The 17,553-nt window shown below is 37.2% G+C and overlaps 1 protein-coding gene across 3 annotated transcripts in view; it reads left to right on the forward strand.

Annotated features, from left to right (window-relative positions):
• The window catches only part of Ift81 (intraflagellar transport 81), a 71,714-nt gene that overhangs the window by 37,060 nt on the left and 17,101 nt on the right, over positions 1-17,553 (forward strand). For all 3 annotated transcript variants that reach the window (XM_026386042.2, XM_026386044.2, XM_026386043.2), the window contains 3 exons: positions 4,074-4,223; positions 12,169-12,297; positions 13,446-13,535. In XM_026386042.2, coding sequence (XP_026241827.2) covers positions 4,074-4,223; positions 12,169-12,297; positions 13,446-13,535 — 369 coding nt within the window. The remainder of the gene's footprint in view (positions 1-4,073; positions 4,224-12,168; positions 12,298-13,445; positions 13,536-17,553) is intronic.

The following is a 17,553-nucleotide window of genomic DNA, read 5'->3' on the forward strand; positions in this document are numbered from 1 at the left end:
AGCCTTGGCACCTTAGTAGGACTCCAAAAAAGATGAGTGGGGGTGTGGGTGGTGGGCTGGGACTAGGAATATAGCTCAGTGGTAAAGCACCCCTGGTTTCAAGCTCTGGTACTCAAAAAAGCAAGCAACCAACCAACCTACAGATTAGGCATAGAAATGTGTAGGCAGAACATCTTATTTTCACACTCTCAAATGTTCAACTTTTGAAAAGCAAATCAAAGAGACATAAAGGAATCTGTAATTTATGATAGCTGACCAGGCACTTAACCTGTTTTGTTTTATTTTTACCAACAATCTCTTGGTAATAGAGATTGAACCCAGGGATGCTCTCTCACTGAGCTATGTCTTCAGCCCTTTTGAGATGGGGTCTTGCTAAATTACTGAGGCTGGTCTCAAACTTGCAGTCTTCCTGCTCAGCTTCTCCAGTTGCTGGGGTTACAGGTTTGGCTACCTTACCTAGCAACTTTGATTCTGAAGTAAACTAGAATTATTTTCAGCAATCACAAACTATTGGTTTACATATAGAAATGAAGTGAACTTTTGCCATTGACTTCATATCCAGCAAACTTACTAAATTCTCTTGTTAACTATAGTCATTTAAATCATTTTTAATTTTTCCCCTAAGATAACAATAGCATATGTGTTAATGAGAATTTATTTATTTCTGTCCAAACCTTATGCTTTTTATTTATTTTTCTTCTCTAGCTACTTTGGCTAGTTCTTTCAGTACAAAAACAAATGGACATATGTATATATTATATATATTTATATTCACATATGGATATTTCTATAACTGTATGTGTGTGTGTGTGTGTGTGTGTGTGTGTATAAACAAACTGTGGATTCTAACCAGTAAACCTATACCTCAGCATTCTTTCTAGCTTCCCCCTTTGCTAGTTTTAAAATATCATTTCTATCATTGATAAATGTGGCTTCCTTTGTCCCCACTGTATTTACTTATTTGCACCGTTGGTTAACTTTTTTGCTCAGTTTAGCCAACCTACCAATTATTCTGGCCTCACACCATGTTTCTATCCCCATCCCACTAACCCTCATCTTCCTCAGTGCCAATGTTTCCTGTGGCTCCCCACTACCCTCTGTCCTCAGCTATTGTGTCTGCTAGCCTGTGTCTCCATGTTTCTCGGCCCCCAGCCCCATCATTCCACATTGTTATCTGTTCAGCATACTGATTTGTACTTCCATAACCCACCCCTTGCTCTACTGTGCCCTTGGTTACCACTCAGTGGTCCATTCCCTCCATAATTCCCAAAGCCTCTCATGTCCTTACATTCTTCATCTCTGGGCCTGCTGGCCCATGCCTGTGTATAGCTCCTGGTTCTCCTCATTGCCACCTTTCCAACCCACTACTGTTACTCCTGTGAACCAGTAGGGGAAGGAGAGGCAGTTTTTATTCTATTCTTGTATGAGTGTGCAGTAGTGTGTAGTAGACATTACCAGAGGCTCAAGTGTGATTATGCTATCACTCTGGCAGCCAATGGAATGTGTACCTGTGTTTTCTTATATTTTAAAATTTTCTCAATTTTCATTGTTAATGTGATAGTGATAAAAATTTACATAAACAAAATTTCTTTGAGATCCTAAATAATTTTAAGAATATATAAAAGGTTCATGAGATTAGAAAGTTTGAGAATCACTCTTTCAGATGGGTAAGAAAAAGACAAAAACCCCAATAAAAATGTGGGCCAAAGACAAGCAAATCATTTTTTCAAAATTCCCACAGATACACAATAAACATAACTAAAAAGTGAAGTTTCCTAAAAAGAAAAATGCAAATAAAAAGCAAGATACTATTTTGCTTGATTGATTATAAAAGTATTATAAATAGCTGGTTGAAGGGCATTTTGGCAGAATATATCAGAAGCTTATGTTTCTTTTGACCATTTTTGGAAATATGTTCTATAGAAATTATTGACTATGTCTGAAGAGTGAATGTACTTATCATGGTTTGTTTCTTTTGTTTACTATTAAAAATTAAGAAGTATCCTAAAATTCAAATGATATTTAGGAGAAACTTCCAGTGGAAGAAAAGCACTGTCAATGTTTTTCCTTTCTTCTAATTAGTTTTGGGACAGTAGAGCCCTTAGCTGTTTTGATGGCCACCTATTGCTTAATTGTGTGGAACTATGATTAATCTGAACCTGACTACCCTTTCCTTAGATAGTATGTATAATGAATGTCAAATAATAACCAGTCAGATACAACACATTGAGTAATTTGTGGGTTTGTTCTTTCACCAAAAACATTTCTAGCTTTTAGCTTTTAAAAATAGTTTTGGACCACAGCAAGATAGAGAAGGGGAGATTGGCCTAGATGTTCCAGAGACTAGAGGATGCACAGGGTTGATTTCATTTTGGGCATTTTGCCCAGGACACTTTTAATAGAACATATAGTTACTCTAGGGATTCTGAGGCTGTGGTTATATCGGGAGTACACATTCTTTAAAAGGAAAATTTGCAAGTTATTAGACTCTTAGTACACGGGTATACTTAAAATTTTAGAGCAGTTTCTGTAATTCAGCCATTGAAAATTTACTGTGTGTGGGCTGGTTTCCTTAGTATAAAACTGACTTACTCAGTGTTTTAACTTCCTCTAAAACATAATTCTTTCAAAATTAAAGTCAAGTATTAAAAAAAATTATCTGAACTAGAGACTGGGGGATTATTTTTATGTGAAGAATTTTTAATCTTAATATTTTTTATGGACACAATATATTTATTTATTTATTTATTTTTATGTGGTGCTAAGGATTAAATCCAAGGCCTCACATGTGTGAGACAAGTGCTCTACCACTGAACTACAACCCCATCCATAATCTTACTATTTTTAAGGCATTTCTTTGAATACTCAGGAAACATTCTAGTCTTTAAGAAAAATAAATTTTAGGGCTGGGGCTGTAGCTGAGTGGCAGAGTGCTTGCCTGGCACATGTGAGGCACTGGGTTCCATCCTTAGCACCACATAAAATAAAGACAGACTGTTCATCTACAACTACAAAAATATAATAATAATAATAAAAGAAAAGAAAATCTTAAAAAAGAAAAACACTTTAGAAATGCTCTAATCTATTTTACTACCTTGTAACTTAGAATTACTCATCTAGGGGCTGGGGATGTGGCTCAAGCGGTAGCGCACTCACCTGGCATGCGTGCGGCTCAGGTTCGATCCTCAGCACCACATACAAACAAAGATGTTGTGTCCGCTGAAAACTTAAAAAAAAAAATAAATAAATATTAAAATTCTCTCTCTCTAAAAAAAAAAAGAAGGGAAAAACTCATTGAGTTTATTTTTAAAAAAATTACTCATCTAATAATTATCCTTAAAAGGAAAAATGTCAACATGGTAACAGAGCTTGAATTCAACTTTGAGTGATGTTTTTTTCCTTTTTTCCCCAAAATTTCAATAATATGTTCATCACTTTATTATTTATAATATTATTTATTAACACCCCCCCAACCAAGTAGCTTTAAAAAGCATTGGGCATTAAAAAGGATAAGAAGAGGGTGGATATATAGCTCAGTTGGTAGAGTGCTTGCCTTGCAGGCACAAGGCCATGGGTTTAATCCCCAGTACTACAAAACAACCAAATAAATAAAAGAGGAAAAGTACTGTCTTTCAAAAAAAGAAAGAATAAGAAAATTCCCAAAGAATTATCTCATGTAGAGTATTATAGTCGCTTGCTTTGGTTTTGAAGTGATTTAAATATGGTAGGCCAAGTTCTTCCTATAGTGTTTTTTTTAACATATATGCATATTTTTTAGTTGTCTATGGACCTTTTTTAAAAAAAAATTATTTATATATGGTGCTGAGAATTGAACCCAGCACCTCAAACGTGAGAGGCAAGCACTCTACCACTGAGCCACAACCCCAACCCCCTATAGTGTTTTAATTGAGCAGTTAATCATTCCAAGTTTCCTAATAAAACTAAGTTATTATTATATGTTTGTGACCCATGTATTGGTGATTAAAGAAGAACAGATTTATAATACATTAAGATTATGTATAATACTTAGCTACTGGTCTACTCATTGAATTACATATTATGTTTTTTTATAGTTCAAACGATATGTCAGTAAACTTCGAAGCAAGAGTACAGTTTTCAAAAAGAAACATCAAATAATAGCCGAATTTAAAGCTGAATTTGGCCTCTTGCAGAGGACAGAAGAACTTCTTAAGCAACGTCATGAAAATATTCAACATCAACTGGTAATATGGTATTATCTTAGGCTGCTAAAATAAAAATGTCATCTGGTTTATGGTTTACAGCTTTGTATTAAGGTCATTGTTTTTACTGGGAAGAAAACATAAAATTATTAGATTTCTCTGATTAACTACAGAGGTGTCATATAAGCTGATTCATTTAATGTAGCAGTAAGCACAACACTGCTACATTAAAATATGTGTACTCACTTTAGAGTTATTAATAGGAGTTGAAGTCCAAATAGGTTTCTCTTTTGGTTAGCTAGTTAATATGAGTAAAATTATCATACCAAGAGAATAGCTGTAAGATATTTATTTATCATGGCTTCTTAGGTAGAAATTTCTAAGTATGCGCTTCCAAGGAGCGTTGGAAAGAAATATTCAGAAAGGGTGCTCTACGGAATTTTGCCTGCAGGCTTATTCCTTATGTGTTTGTGATATAGTTATCAGAAAAAAAAATTGAACCTGGAGTAGTAATCGGCAAAGCTGTTGTCATTGTGGATGCAAGTGCCTCTAAGTTTTCTTGGTTTGACTTTTTTTTTTCCACCACAGGAAATTAGTTTCATCAGGATTCTACTTACCAGCAAACAATAGCTGGTAGAGATAAATGAACTTTCAACCAGTTGAGAGTTAGCTGACAATCTGAACTTTTCTGTTTCATGCTGTTTAATAACTGTTTCCTTCTAGAAAACTTAAAAGTGAAAATTACTGTTAATCAAACATGGATTCTAACAGCAGTAAAATTGGTAGTAGCAACTGCATTGTTATCACTTCAAATTATTTTCTTATTTCCATTATGGTTTGTTTGTTTGCTTTGTTGTTTTACCTAGTAATTATTTTTTAAAGGCAAACATTTGGAGATTTTCAAGTTACCTTTCTGTTATGGATGTCTAGCTCATTTCTACTAACCAGAGGACATACTTTATGATTTCAGTCCTTGGAAATTTGTTTAATCTTGCATTATAGCCCAGCATATGGTCTGCACTGGTAACTACTTTTATGTGCAGTTGAAAAGAATGTATGTTGGGCTGGGAATGTGGCTCAGGCGGTAGCGCGCTCGTCTGGCATTCGTGCGGCCTGGGTTCGATCCTCAGCACCACATACCAACAAAGATGTTGTGTCCGCCGAGAACTAAAAAATAAATATTAAAAAAATTCTCTCTCTCTCTCTCTCTCCTCTCTCACTCTCTCTTTAAAAAATAAAAATAAAAAAATAAAAAAAATAAAAACAAGGATTTGCAAGTATAAAAAAAAAAGAATGTATGTTTTACAGTTGTGGGAATCATATTCTGTATATGTAAATTCCAACAAGTGTGTTAACCATGATATTCAAATCTTCCGTACTCCTTTTGATTTTTTTGTCAGCTTCTTCCATCAGTATTGAGAGAAATTTGTTAAGATCTTTAGCTATAATTATTGCTTATCTATTTCTACTTTAAGTTCTATCAGTCTTTGTTTTATATTTTTTTCTTACATTGGGTTTCCTTGAAGTAGAGCCTGAGAAGGGAATTTCTCAAGTGATTCTTCAGGGAGTGCCTCCTGAAGTAAGGGAGTGGATCAGCACAAAACGGCTAACAGGGATGGGGCTGTAGCTCAGAGGCAGAGCGCTGGCCTAGCATGCATCGGGCACTGGGTTCAATTTTCAGCAGCACATAAAAATAAATAAATGAAATAAAGGCATGCTGTTTATCTACACCCACACACCACACACACACACACACACACACACACAAAAAAAAAAAAAACAAAAAGCCAAGCAAGGACCAGTCTCAGTTGGCATCAGATTCATTCTGATCCCAAGAGGAAATCAAGCAAATTGCACCATGGAGTTGATTTTACCTTGAGGCAAGGAGGCTGGCCTTTCATAGCCCCATGTCAGTCAGTCGTTGGTTTTGGTAGGGCACTCTTAAGTGAGGAGATTCCCAGTTGACTGAGTGTATACTCTGGAGAAGGAGCAGCTGTGAACCATTAGCAGCCAACACTTACAACAGTTTGCAATATCCACTATAGCCCACCCCTTCCACTTTTGCAATCTGCTTATTTCTCACTTTAAATTCATTCCACACAAGTATACTTTCTACAAGATTCTTATTGGTGAAAATTTCTAGTAGGAAGATTAGTGGACAGATTGAAACTTTCATTGTTGTAACAGTGTTGAGAAACATACCTTTGCAAGGTGATTAGGTCGTTTATGAGGACTTTGCTTTCATGACTGGATTAATGTTGTTATTACTGGTTCACTTAGGGAATTATGCTTCCCTTCCAGACAACTTGAAGCTCTGTGGGTATAGGTGTTCTTGTTCCCAGAGTAGGTATGCTTCCATTAGAAGGCTTTCAAAACTTAATGCTCTGACTACCATCTGATTACTTGGGCTCCTCGTACCAGCAAACCAGCCAGCAAAGGAAAGAGTTATATTGGCCGGACATTATAAGGTGATACAGACACTGCTAAATAATGGGGACAGAAATAAATCATTTGGCACATATGTAATTTATTAAGACCCATCTTGTTACTGCCATACACAGTGATAGCTGTCAGTGGGCACATATACCAACCATAGCCTGATAAAGGCACAGTTCCTAGAGTCACACCTCCCAACGAGGAAGGACTGGGTCATCCTACCAGTAAGTCATCTAGATCAGAGAAGTTCTAGCTGAAGGTGAGGGAAGTCTAGAACAAATGCCTTAATCCATTTTCTACTACTCGAACAGTAGCTAAATGAGCATTGGTGAGAAAAGAGAGCCCAACATAGCTATTCTGTTCATGAGCCCATTTTTTAAGCTTTGAGTGGTCAAAGACAGAAATTGGTTGCTATCACTGGCCAAATCATCCTTTCCTTTTTGTTGTTCAGTGTCTTTTCTGACACTAAAAACATTCTCTGATGGACATGTGATGAAAAGGTGATCACACTTAGTCTCTACTCCCGTAAGTCCATTCACATGCCCATTCCCTAGATCTTCTTGTCCTCAGACTTTCAACACTGCTGTCTTGCTTCTTCTAAACCAACAATCTGTCATGGCCCAGAGGATACAGGTTGCATTGGGAGTTGAAGCATTTCAAGTAAATCTATCCAGATATCCTCCTTCCAGACTCAGCACCTGTCCTCTTCTCCATCAAGGCTCTGATTTGGGCATGGAATGTTTTCTTAGACTTACATAATTTGACCTTCTTTGAAATTTTACCTATCTTATAGTTATAAGTTCTGTGCCTGGTTTTCAGTTCCCTTTGCCCTTTAACAGTGGGAAATGAGGGCTTATTTAAACCTCCTAAGGAAGCTATCTGACTTTATTACTTTGCTTTAAATTACTGATTAGTGGATCTGAGCCTGTCATCTTATTTCTTCACTGTCAATGGACCTTAGCAACAAATTCTATTGTCTTTAGTGTTACTCTTTCCCCTCAAAGGCCAGTTCATGCATCTTCATGTCAGTTCATGTCCTCTAAGAAGCAGACACTAAAACAGGATTAGATGTTTATGGAAGGAAACACTTGTGAAGAATAAAGGGAAAGGAACAGAAAGAAAGCAGGAGAGCCTTCAGATTGTGATACAGGTATAATATCTGTGCAGGGAGAGGGAGGAGGAAAGAGAATTGGGTAGGAAGAGCCTAGTCTGTTATTTGGTCCATTTGTTGAATTCTTAACATCAGTTATGTTTCTCAGTTCTAGAATTTCCATTTGGTTCTATTTTATAGATTTCAGTTGTTTGTAATCTCCAGCTTTTATTTTCTTGAATATATTAATCACAGCTATTTTAAAGTACCTAATTAATTTACTTGAGCATCTATTTCTATTGTTTATATTTTTCTCTTGATTTTCATTTGACCCTGTTACTTTGCTTACCTACTAATTTTTATTGAATTCCAAGCATTAAATGTGATTAAAATTTCAGGGTCCTGGCTGTATTTGTCTTTTTTTTTTTTTCTTTTTGTGCTGGTGATTGAGTGAAGGGCCTTGCAAATGCTAAGCAAGTGCTCTACCACCTGAGCTACATCCCAGCCTTTTGTCTTCTTTGAAGAGAATTCATTTTTTTTTTCCTGGTAGATCATCTTTATCCCTTTAGGGGTGGTTTTACTAGAGCTGACATTTTTCTGGTTTTTGCTTACTCCTAAGATAGAGTCCCCAAACCTATAGCAGAAGCTTTACTCCAAGAAAGTGGTTTTTACTTGCAGAGCTTAGCTCTTACTCCTAGGTTATACCCATACTTCTAAGGAAGTAGCCCTTCTGAGACTTTACCTTGACAAGTCTTGAATTCCTACCTCCATTTCCCTAACAATGTGAAACTGTTGAAATCCTTACTCAGATCTTCAGCAATCATCTGCTGATTTCCACTTGGTTTCTGAGGGTCTTACTCTGCTAGTGCACAGCTTAGGATTTTGGCAGTGCCTAAATTGTACCAGAATTTTGGGCTAATTCTTTGTAATTCCCTTTATTCCTCTAAATCCCAGTTCTGTTGGCAGCCCAAAATTCCAACTGGACAAGGGTTCTGTCCTGCATTTATCTTCTTTATCTTTATCTTTCTTCTTTATCTTTCTCCTTGTTTTTCTATTCTGGTTCTTCCATTTTCTTGGAACCCTTGCCAGAAAGGTTTCCAAAGCAGTCATTCCATTGCAGTTTTTCTTGTGAGATCACCAGTACTTTTTCATTGCTAATTCAATGATCAATTCTTAGTCTTTTTCTTACTTGACCTTTTAGCAATATTTGACATAGTCTGTGGGAGGCCAACCTTACGGGTGACTGAGTTACACTCCCCAGCTGGGTGCTGAGGCGCTCAGTGACAGAAATGGGTGTGTCTTGTTATAGCCCCATGGGTGAAGCTGTGTTCACCTGTTCCTTTGTAATATAACCCCTTGCCCCATTTAGGATAGAATCTTCCATGGAAGTGCCTTGTGTCCCCTCCTCTTACTGTGCCCTTGGGTGTGGCCTACCCAGGTGTCGGTCAACCTGCTGACAGTGGACATCATGAAGATAGACTCAGCCCCTGAAACCTGACCCCTTGCCTCATTTGAATAGCTTCTCCTCAATAAAAGGGGTCAGCGCGTGCTCTCGCTCTCTCTCTTTCTGCGGACCCTTAAGGTCAGAGGAGCCGTCACAGTAACCCCAAAGGAAAAGGTGTTTGTGTCTCTTGTGTGGTTATTTAGTGCAGCCTAGTTAGCCCAGTTTAACTAGAGTGACCCCTGAGCCTTTTAGTCTTGAGAACAGACACCCGGCAATTGGCGCCCAACGTGGGGCACGCCTGTCAATCTACATAAGCAAGATAATATCCATAAGCCAATCATCTTCTGCCTAATGTAACCATACTGTGAGGAAACTCTATATGTTCGTTCAGTTGCAACTGAAGGCTATTCTAACATTTTCTCCTCTTCTATTAAATTTATTGTCAAAGGAGAACCCTGATGAGAAAAGAAAGGAAAAGGAAAGGCAAGGAAAAAAAATGAGTACCAAGAAAGAGAAAAGCATCCAGACATGGCCCATTCCTGTAGCTGCAGTTGTCTCCTGCTGTGTGAGCAGGCAGTCACTGTTGACTAGGTCTTTGTCACTAGGGTTCTGATCTGAGCTGGATGTGGGGAGCAAAGCAACCATGGGGCAGGAGACCTCTCTCAGAAGGGGAGAGGAATTAGGCCTTTGCACCAGTGGGGGGGGGTGAGGTTCTTTGCCTCACCTCTGTTGGCCCCCAAATTTTCTCCTGATGGCCCCTAGTTTTCCTAGCCAATTGCATTTTGTTTGATTTTGTTTGCATTTTCCCCCGCCTGGCCAAGATCTTACTGCGGTAGCAGCTTGTTCTGTCTCTGCGACCTGCGGTTGCAGCTCATGTACATCCTGCACTTTTTTCTGTGGCATGTGGGTGCTCCAAAGGTTTTTTAGCAGCGAATGCTAGCATTACCATCAGATCTTAAGTTAGTCTGTGTTTGGCATTTAGGTCAAGTAATTCAAGGGTTAAAAGCACTGCCGGCCGCAGGGGGTCCTAGACCCCGTAGTGAGCTGCTTCCCCATAGTGAGCTGCTTCCCCATAGTGAGCTGCTTCCCCATAGTGAGCTGCTTCCCCATAGTGAGCTGCTTCCCCATAGTGAGCAGCAAGCAGCAGAGGCTAAAGTCTCTTGTCCCCAGTGGCTGAGTTACAGCCAATCTGATTCATAGGACAATCATGTAGTAAAAAGGTCCGTACATACTTTCTGAGTATTGACAAAAACAATAGAAAATTGAAACTTATTTATCTCCAGGTAAACATCACATTTTCTCTCCCTTTTTCTCACTCTCCTAGCGCAAACTTCTAGAACATAAAGGCCAAAAAAATCTCTTTTTTTTTTTTTATGTGATGCTGAGGATCGAACTCAGGTTCCGCCCATGCTAGGCAAGCACTCTACCGCTGAGCAACAATCCTAGCCCCCAAAAAATCTTTTATAAATATTTATAAAAACAATTTTAAAAAATCCACAAAAGCGCGCTTTCCATGGAGAGGACTCAACTCAACAATATAGCCCATCAATCATCTTAATAACTATATTTATTTAGAGTCTCTACAATTATACCTCAGTATTAAAAATTTTAACGTCACAGATTTTCCTTTTGTCTAATTCACTTATTTTCTACAATTCTGCCCACAATACTCTGCAATCCTAAGCATGCTTAACTTCTGGAGAGAACTTTCAACTTCACTATCTTTCTTTAATATTTAAATTGGAGTCCCCTTAGGAGCCAGCATTTGTCGCTTTTGTCCCGGCGGCTTAAAGACCTTTCGCCCCATGTTGGGAGCCAATTGCCGGGTGTCTGTTCTCAAGACTAAAAGGCTCAGGGGTCACTCTAGTTAAACTGGGCTAACTAGGCTGCACTAAATAACCACACAAGAGACACAAATACCTTTTCCTTTGGGGTTACTGTGACGGCTCCTCTGACCTTAAGGGTCCGCAGAAAGAGAGAGAGCGAGAGCACGCGCTGACCCCTTTTATTGAGGAGAAGCTATTCAAATGAGGCAAGGGGTCAGGTTTCAGGGGCTGAGTCTATCTTCATGATGTCCACTGTCAGCAGGTTGACCGACACCTGGGTAGGCCACACCCAAGGGCACAGTAAGAGGAGGGGACACAAGGCACTTCCATGGAAGATTCTATCCTAAATGGGGCAAGGGGTTATATTACAAAGGAACAGGTGAACACAGCTTCACCCATGGGGCTGTAACAAGACACACCCATTTCTGTCACTGAGCGCCTCAGCACCCAGCTGGGGAGTGTAACTCAGTCACCTGTAAGGTTGGCCTCGCACAATAGTCAATCACTACTTCTTCCTATAAAATTTTTCTTCTCTTGTCTCTAGGGTGCTACATTCTCCAGATTTTCTCCTAAAGTTAACACTCCTGTTTCTGTTCCTTTGTCGGAGTCTCACTTCCTTGTTTCCTTTAGGACTTTGCTCAGATGTCACTTCGGGAAAACTTCTCTAATCACTTTATGATTTAAGATTCCAACCCCATTCTTACCTCATACCATATGTATTTTATTTATTTACATTGCTTATTTTTTCCACAAATAGGCTCTGTGAGGGAAGGAATCCCCACCTTTTTGTGCACTGCTATATTCTGGTGCCTGGAACTGTGCTTTGCACAGATAGACGTATAATAAATATTGGATAAGTGACCAAATGCAAGAACCACTTACCACCTGAGAATTCGTTCATTTATTAAATATTTATTGAGTATAACCTGTGTTTCAGGTTCTGTACTAAATACATAGCATTATTACTATGCACCTGAGGATACCATAGTGAAGTCTAGTATAAGTTGGTAACATGGAAAGGCATGTGATTGGATGAAGTAATATTCAAAGTCATTTGAGATTGTCCTTTAGAATTCTAAACAAATTTAGTATATATAACTTTTTTGTAAAGTATGAAGTCTGCTTTACTTCATATGGAAACCAGCAAAATTTTGATACCCATTTTGTGACCTTTTTATGTCTTTCTTACAGCAAACTATTGAGGAAAAAAAAGGTATATCTGGATATAGTTATACCCAAGAAGAGCTAGAAAGGGTATCAGCACTGAAGAGTGAAGTTGATGAAATGAAAGGACGAACCTTAGATGACATGTCCGAAATGGTGATTACACTTTCTTTTTAGTTCTTTTATTTTATTCTATTGCTAGAAAACAGATGTTTTTGTGTTTTATTTTCAGTGAAACATTCAGATTTTCTTTTCTGTACAGTGTGTTTTATATTCTTTGCTCTGTTCTTATCAGTCTCTCTCTCTTTTTGTGTTGAGGGTGGGTGGTACTGGGGGTTGAACCAGGGTGTTTTACTACTGAGTCACATCCCCAGACCTTTATTTATTTATTTATTTAAATTTTGAGACAGGGTCTCACTAAGTTCTGAGACTGGCCTTGAACTTGCTGGCCTCCTGCCTCTGGGATCACAGGGATATGCCACTGTGCCTAGCTCTATTTTTGTCAATCTCTTTTGAATTTTTCCATTTTAATAAGGATGTTCAACTTCTAATAGTTTATGTATGATTTTTAGATACATATATATAGCAAAAGAATAAATTTTTACAAAAAAATAAGTTTTCCCAAATTATACTACCCTGCCTAATAAAATTATTTCCTTTTAATGTATGTCCTTAGTGTCTTTTCATATTCAGGGCTCTTGTTCAGTTAAAATGAACTGGCACATTTTCATCAGGCATTATAATATTGAAATTTTTCCTTGTTGATAAATAGATGCTGTGCCCCAAACTCTTCAAGTACCCTTGTCTACATTGGATATTCCCCTAGAATCTTCTGAATTTTACCAAAATCTAACTTGTTAAAAAACTAGCATTTAGTACAGAGGCAGCCTCCAGGGCTCTGTCCCTATGACTGGTGTCTATTCTGATTGGTCATTAGTTGTGCCATTCAGTTATTAAGTATTTTTAATATCATGCTGTTCATATTTATGTATATCTTATATAACTTATAAATCATATATTTAAATAGTACAACATGATTATAGTTTGTATAGGCAACTTTGGAATATATTTTATTCATTTAATATTTTCCCATAATGATTTACAGTCTTGATAATTTACACTTTGAATGATTAAATAGTATTCCATCTTGTTGAGGAATCAAAATTAACTAAGTCCCTTTCCCATTGTTTGACCCTGAAGTAATTTATAGTTTTTATACTCTTTAACACTGCAACATATTTTTATGCAAGCAATATTTTCTTTTGAAATTTTTTAAAATGTTGTGTTTTTTGTTTAAATGACAGGTAAAAAAATTGAATTCCCTGGTATCTGAAAAGAAGTCAGCTTTAGCCCCAGTCATAAAAGAACTTCGACAATTGCGTCAAAAATGTCAAGTAAGGGAATATGATTTTGTGACATTTTTAATGTTCTGTCTTGTTCAGATGTACTAGGTAGACTACTGAATATTTTATTTGTGTAATTATAGAAAACAAATAATAATAATAATAATAATAATGTTATCTTTGAAGTTTTTGGATTAATTTATGGTACTAAGTTTGTCATAAAGCTGGGAAAGGAAGAGAAGCAGGAATTTAAACTGAAATCCACAGATGCAACCAGATGAGGCTTTTTCCTTTAAATCATAAGCATGTCATATCTGTAAATATTAAGCCACATCCTTCTATAGCCAAGTAAAGCTCAAGAGTCTGCCAACAAGTAGTGACAAATTAACTTTGAAACTCACTTTGCTGGGAGGCATGAAAAGTGATGAAACACCATTACTTGGAAGCGAATTCTAACCACTGCTTTAAAGATAAACAGGAGGGTTAGTCTTAGCCAGGTGCAGTGGAGCATACCTATAATCCCAGCTACTTAGGAGGCTGAATCAAGAAGATCACAAGTTCAGCCTGACCAGCCTGACAGTTTAGCAAGACCCTGTCTCAAAATACAAAGGGCTGGCCGTGTAGCTCAGTGATAGAGGGCTCTGGGCCCACTCCCCAGAACCATAAAAAGAAAAGAATTTAATGCCTTCCACAAATCTAGGTCAGGTGGCCTCCACCATTTTACAGTTGCAATTATTTCATCACTCTTCCTCTAGTATTGTTAAGTTTGAAGGTGAGCTGTGCTGCACATGCCTGATGTGGAACTAAAAAACTCTTCATCAGAGTTGGAGAAGCAAAATGAAAAATCATATCAACTTGAAATCACTTAGACATAATTTCCTTTTAATAGAAAATGCCAGAGTCTGAGATAGGTTTAGTGGCTTATCCAAGTAGATTAGTAGTAAGTTAGAGACTTGGGGCTTGATTCTAGCATGTGTATCATTTTATTTCAAATCTGCTTATATCATTACATACCACTGCTATCACAATGGAAGAGACAACAAGCTCCTGCTCCCTGGAGTTCATGCACTAATGGATGAGATGTAAAGAAATTCAAGGAAAACAACAGATAATCCATCTTAAGAAAAATATATAATCAGAATTATATACCTAACTGGTGAGAAAAGAAGCAGAGATGAAGTGATGTCAGGAAGAAGTTTCAGAAAGATGATTTTTTAAAATTTTTTTTGTACAGGGGATTGAACCCAGGTACTCTTAATCACTGAGCCACATCCCTGGCCCATTTTATATTTTTTATCCAGAGACAGGGTCTTGCTAAGTTGCTTAGGGCCTTGCTGAGTTGCTGAGGCTGATTATGGCTTGTAATCTTTCTGCCTCAGCCTTCTGAGCTCCTGGGATTACAAGCATGTGTCACCATGCCTGTCCAGAAAGAAAATTTTGAACAATCTTTTCACATTGAGAACATCAGTAGTTGTTTTCATGGATGCATTCCAATTCATTCATTTTCTTAATGGTTTCCCTAAGTAAGCAACTTAAAGACAAAAGGACTGGTTATATGTATTTCTAGTTATGATAAGATGTCTTCCTGCTAGTAAGCCAATAAATCTATTTGTAACTAGTTTTTTATTAAATCCATTTACATTTTAAATGAAGAGTTTATTGAAAGGTTACTTAGGACAATGAAGGAAGTGGACTTTCAGGGAAATCCAAAAATCAGAACCATAGTATATCTGAAATAAGTAGAGAGGCACTACAATCAGAGAACATTTTGGTTCAGGAAAGTTTCAGCAACCTCACTCAGCAGTGGTAACTTAGGGATAACAATGAATTCGATAATAATCATGATTATTAAGTACTAGCCATGTGCCATACACTGTGACATTACTCATTTAACAATCCAATAAAGTAGGGACTCCCCTTTATGCAGATGAACAAATGAAGGCACAGAGAGGTTAGGGATGTGTGCCCTAGGTCACATAGCTGGCAGATTGCACAGGCAAGTTCTTTTGATTTGTGGTTTTATTCTAACAATTACATTTCCAACACTATCATTAATCGATAATGGTATCTATTAATCTTTATTGTAAAATGATGAAGTTAATATTTTTTTTCTTACTTTTCCTTCCCCATACTCCTCTAGTACCTAATTTTAGTTGATTATATTACCTTTCTTAGTATTTGCTTTTGTACCTTGGATATGCTTATACTCTGACTTGATTTGTTAGCTGTAAATGATGTCATTTGACAGTCCCTCACCTACTTCCAGCAATTAAAAAAATGAGAGAGCTGGGGTTGTGGCTCAGCAGTAGAGTGCTCGCCTCGCACATGCGCTACCCTGGGTTCCATCCTCAGCACCACATACAAAAGTAAACAAGTGAAATAAAGGTGCTGTGTCCAACTACAACTAAAAAAAAAAAAAAAAAAAAAAAAAAAACTAAATATAAAAAAAATTAGAAAACCAGCTTACTTAATTATGTCTTCCACCTTCTTTTCCCTTTTTCCTCCCTGCAGTTTTTATTCAATCATTTCTATCTTGTCAGGGAAATAACAGTTACTTTCTGTTTTGTTACCCCAGTTTCCCCTCTGTTTTTGGCTTTAAGCCTTAATTATTAGATCCAGTAGTTCTTACCAGTCCTTGAATTATTCTTTATCTCACTTCTCTTTGTTTGTCTGGACTTGTCTTCCAGAGGTCCTCAAAAAAGCCTCAGGAGAAAAATGCTCCCTGATTAGTTTTTGCATGAGTTTGCAGTCTACATATTTCTTCCCCACCCCCCACATTTTCATTGGGGCATTATAGTTGTATTTAGTGATGGGATTTGTTGTTGCATATTCATACATGTATATAATATAACATTATAATTTGGCCAATATCATTCTCCAGCACTTCCCCCTTCCCTACCCACCCCTTACTCCTTTTCTCTACTGATCTCCCTTTGATTTTTTGGAGATCCATCCCCACCTTTGTTTTCTTCTTTCTTCTCTAGCTTCTGCATATGGAAAGAAAACATACAACCCTTAACCTTCTGAGTTTGACTTATTTCACTTAACATGATGGTCTCTGGTTCCATTCATTTTCCTGCAAATGACAAAATTTCATTTTTCTTTATGGCTGAATTAAACTCCATTGTATATATACACCACATTTTCTTTATTCATCCCTTGATGGACACCTAGGTGCAACTTACATATTTCAACAGCAGCTTACTAGATCATGCTTTCTTTCCTTGAAGAGTTTTAAAGCATAGCTATATAGTCTTCTAGAGTTAAAGGTGGCTATCAAGAGGTCGGAGGCCAGCCTAAGTTTTTTTAGTGACTTGATCTTATCAAGAGTGTCTATTTTCCATTTGTATTCCATGTGTTCAACAGATCAGGCTTTTTTGCAATGTTATTCAAAACTTCCTGGTGAATGAAGAGTTGTTGTTTAATGGACAAAAAGTCTCAGTGAAAGTTTTTCAGTTGAAAAGGGTTCTAGAGATTGATGGTGGTGATGGTTGCCCAACATTGTAAATGAACTTAATGCCACTGAACTCTGTACTTAAACATAGTGAAGATGGTAAATCTTATGTGTATTTTACTATACCCAAAAGAAAAAACACCTTATTTTTTAAAAAAAGTTTCCTAGTAAATTATATATTTTATTTGTATTTGTTAACCCTCTTGGCTCTTAGTAATGCTTTTTGCCTCAGAGGCTTATTTTGCCTACTATTAAAGCAGGTATGCCAACTTTCTTATCATTAGCATTATTTGGTACATCTTTTTATATGTTCCCTTTGAGTTTTATGTGTCCTTAGTTTTGTCCTATATGTGCCTCATAAATAGCATATAGCTAGATTTTTTTATACCTTTATTTATTTATTTGTTTGTTTGTTTGTTTGTTTATGTGGTGCCAGGGATCGAACCCAGTGCCCTATGCATGGTAGGCAAGCGCTGTACCACTGAGCCACAACCCCAGCCCCGTATAGCTAAATTTTATGTGAATGGGGTTTCTTACATCCACTTTGAGAATCTTTTACTTGGAGAACTTAGTCCCATTTGCACTTACTGGTTATTGATACATTTGGATTCTTAA

This window comes from Urocitellus parryii, chromosome 3 (assembly GCF_045843805.1).
Source record: "Urocitellus parryii isolate mUroPar1 chromosome 3, mUroPar1.hap1, whole genome shotgun sequence".
NCBI lineage: Eukaryota > Metazoa > Chordata > Mammalia > Rodentia > Sciuridae > Urocitellus > Urocitellus parryii.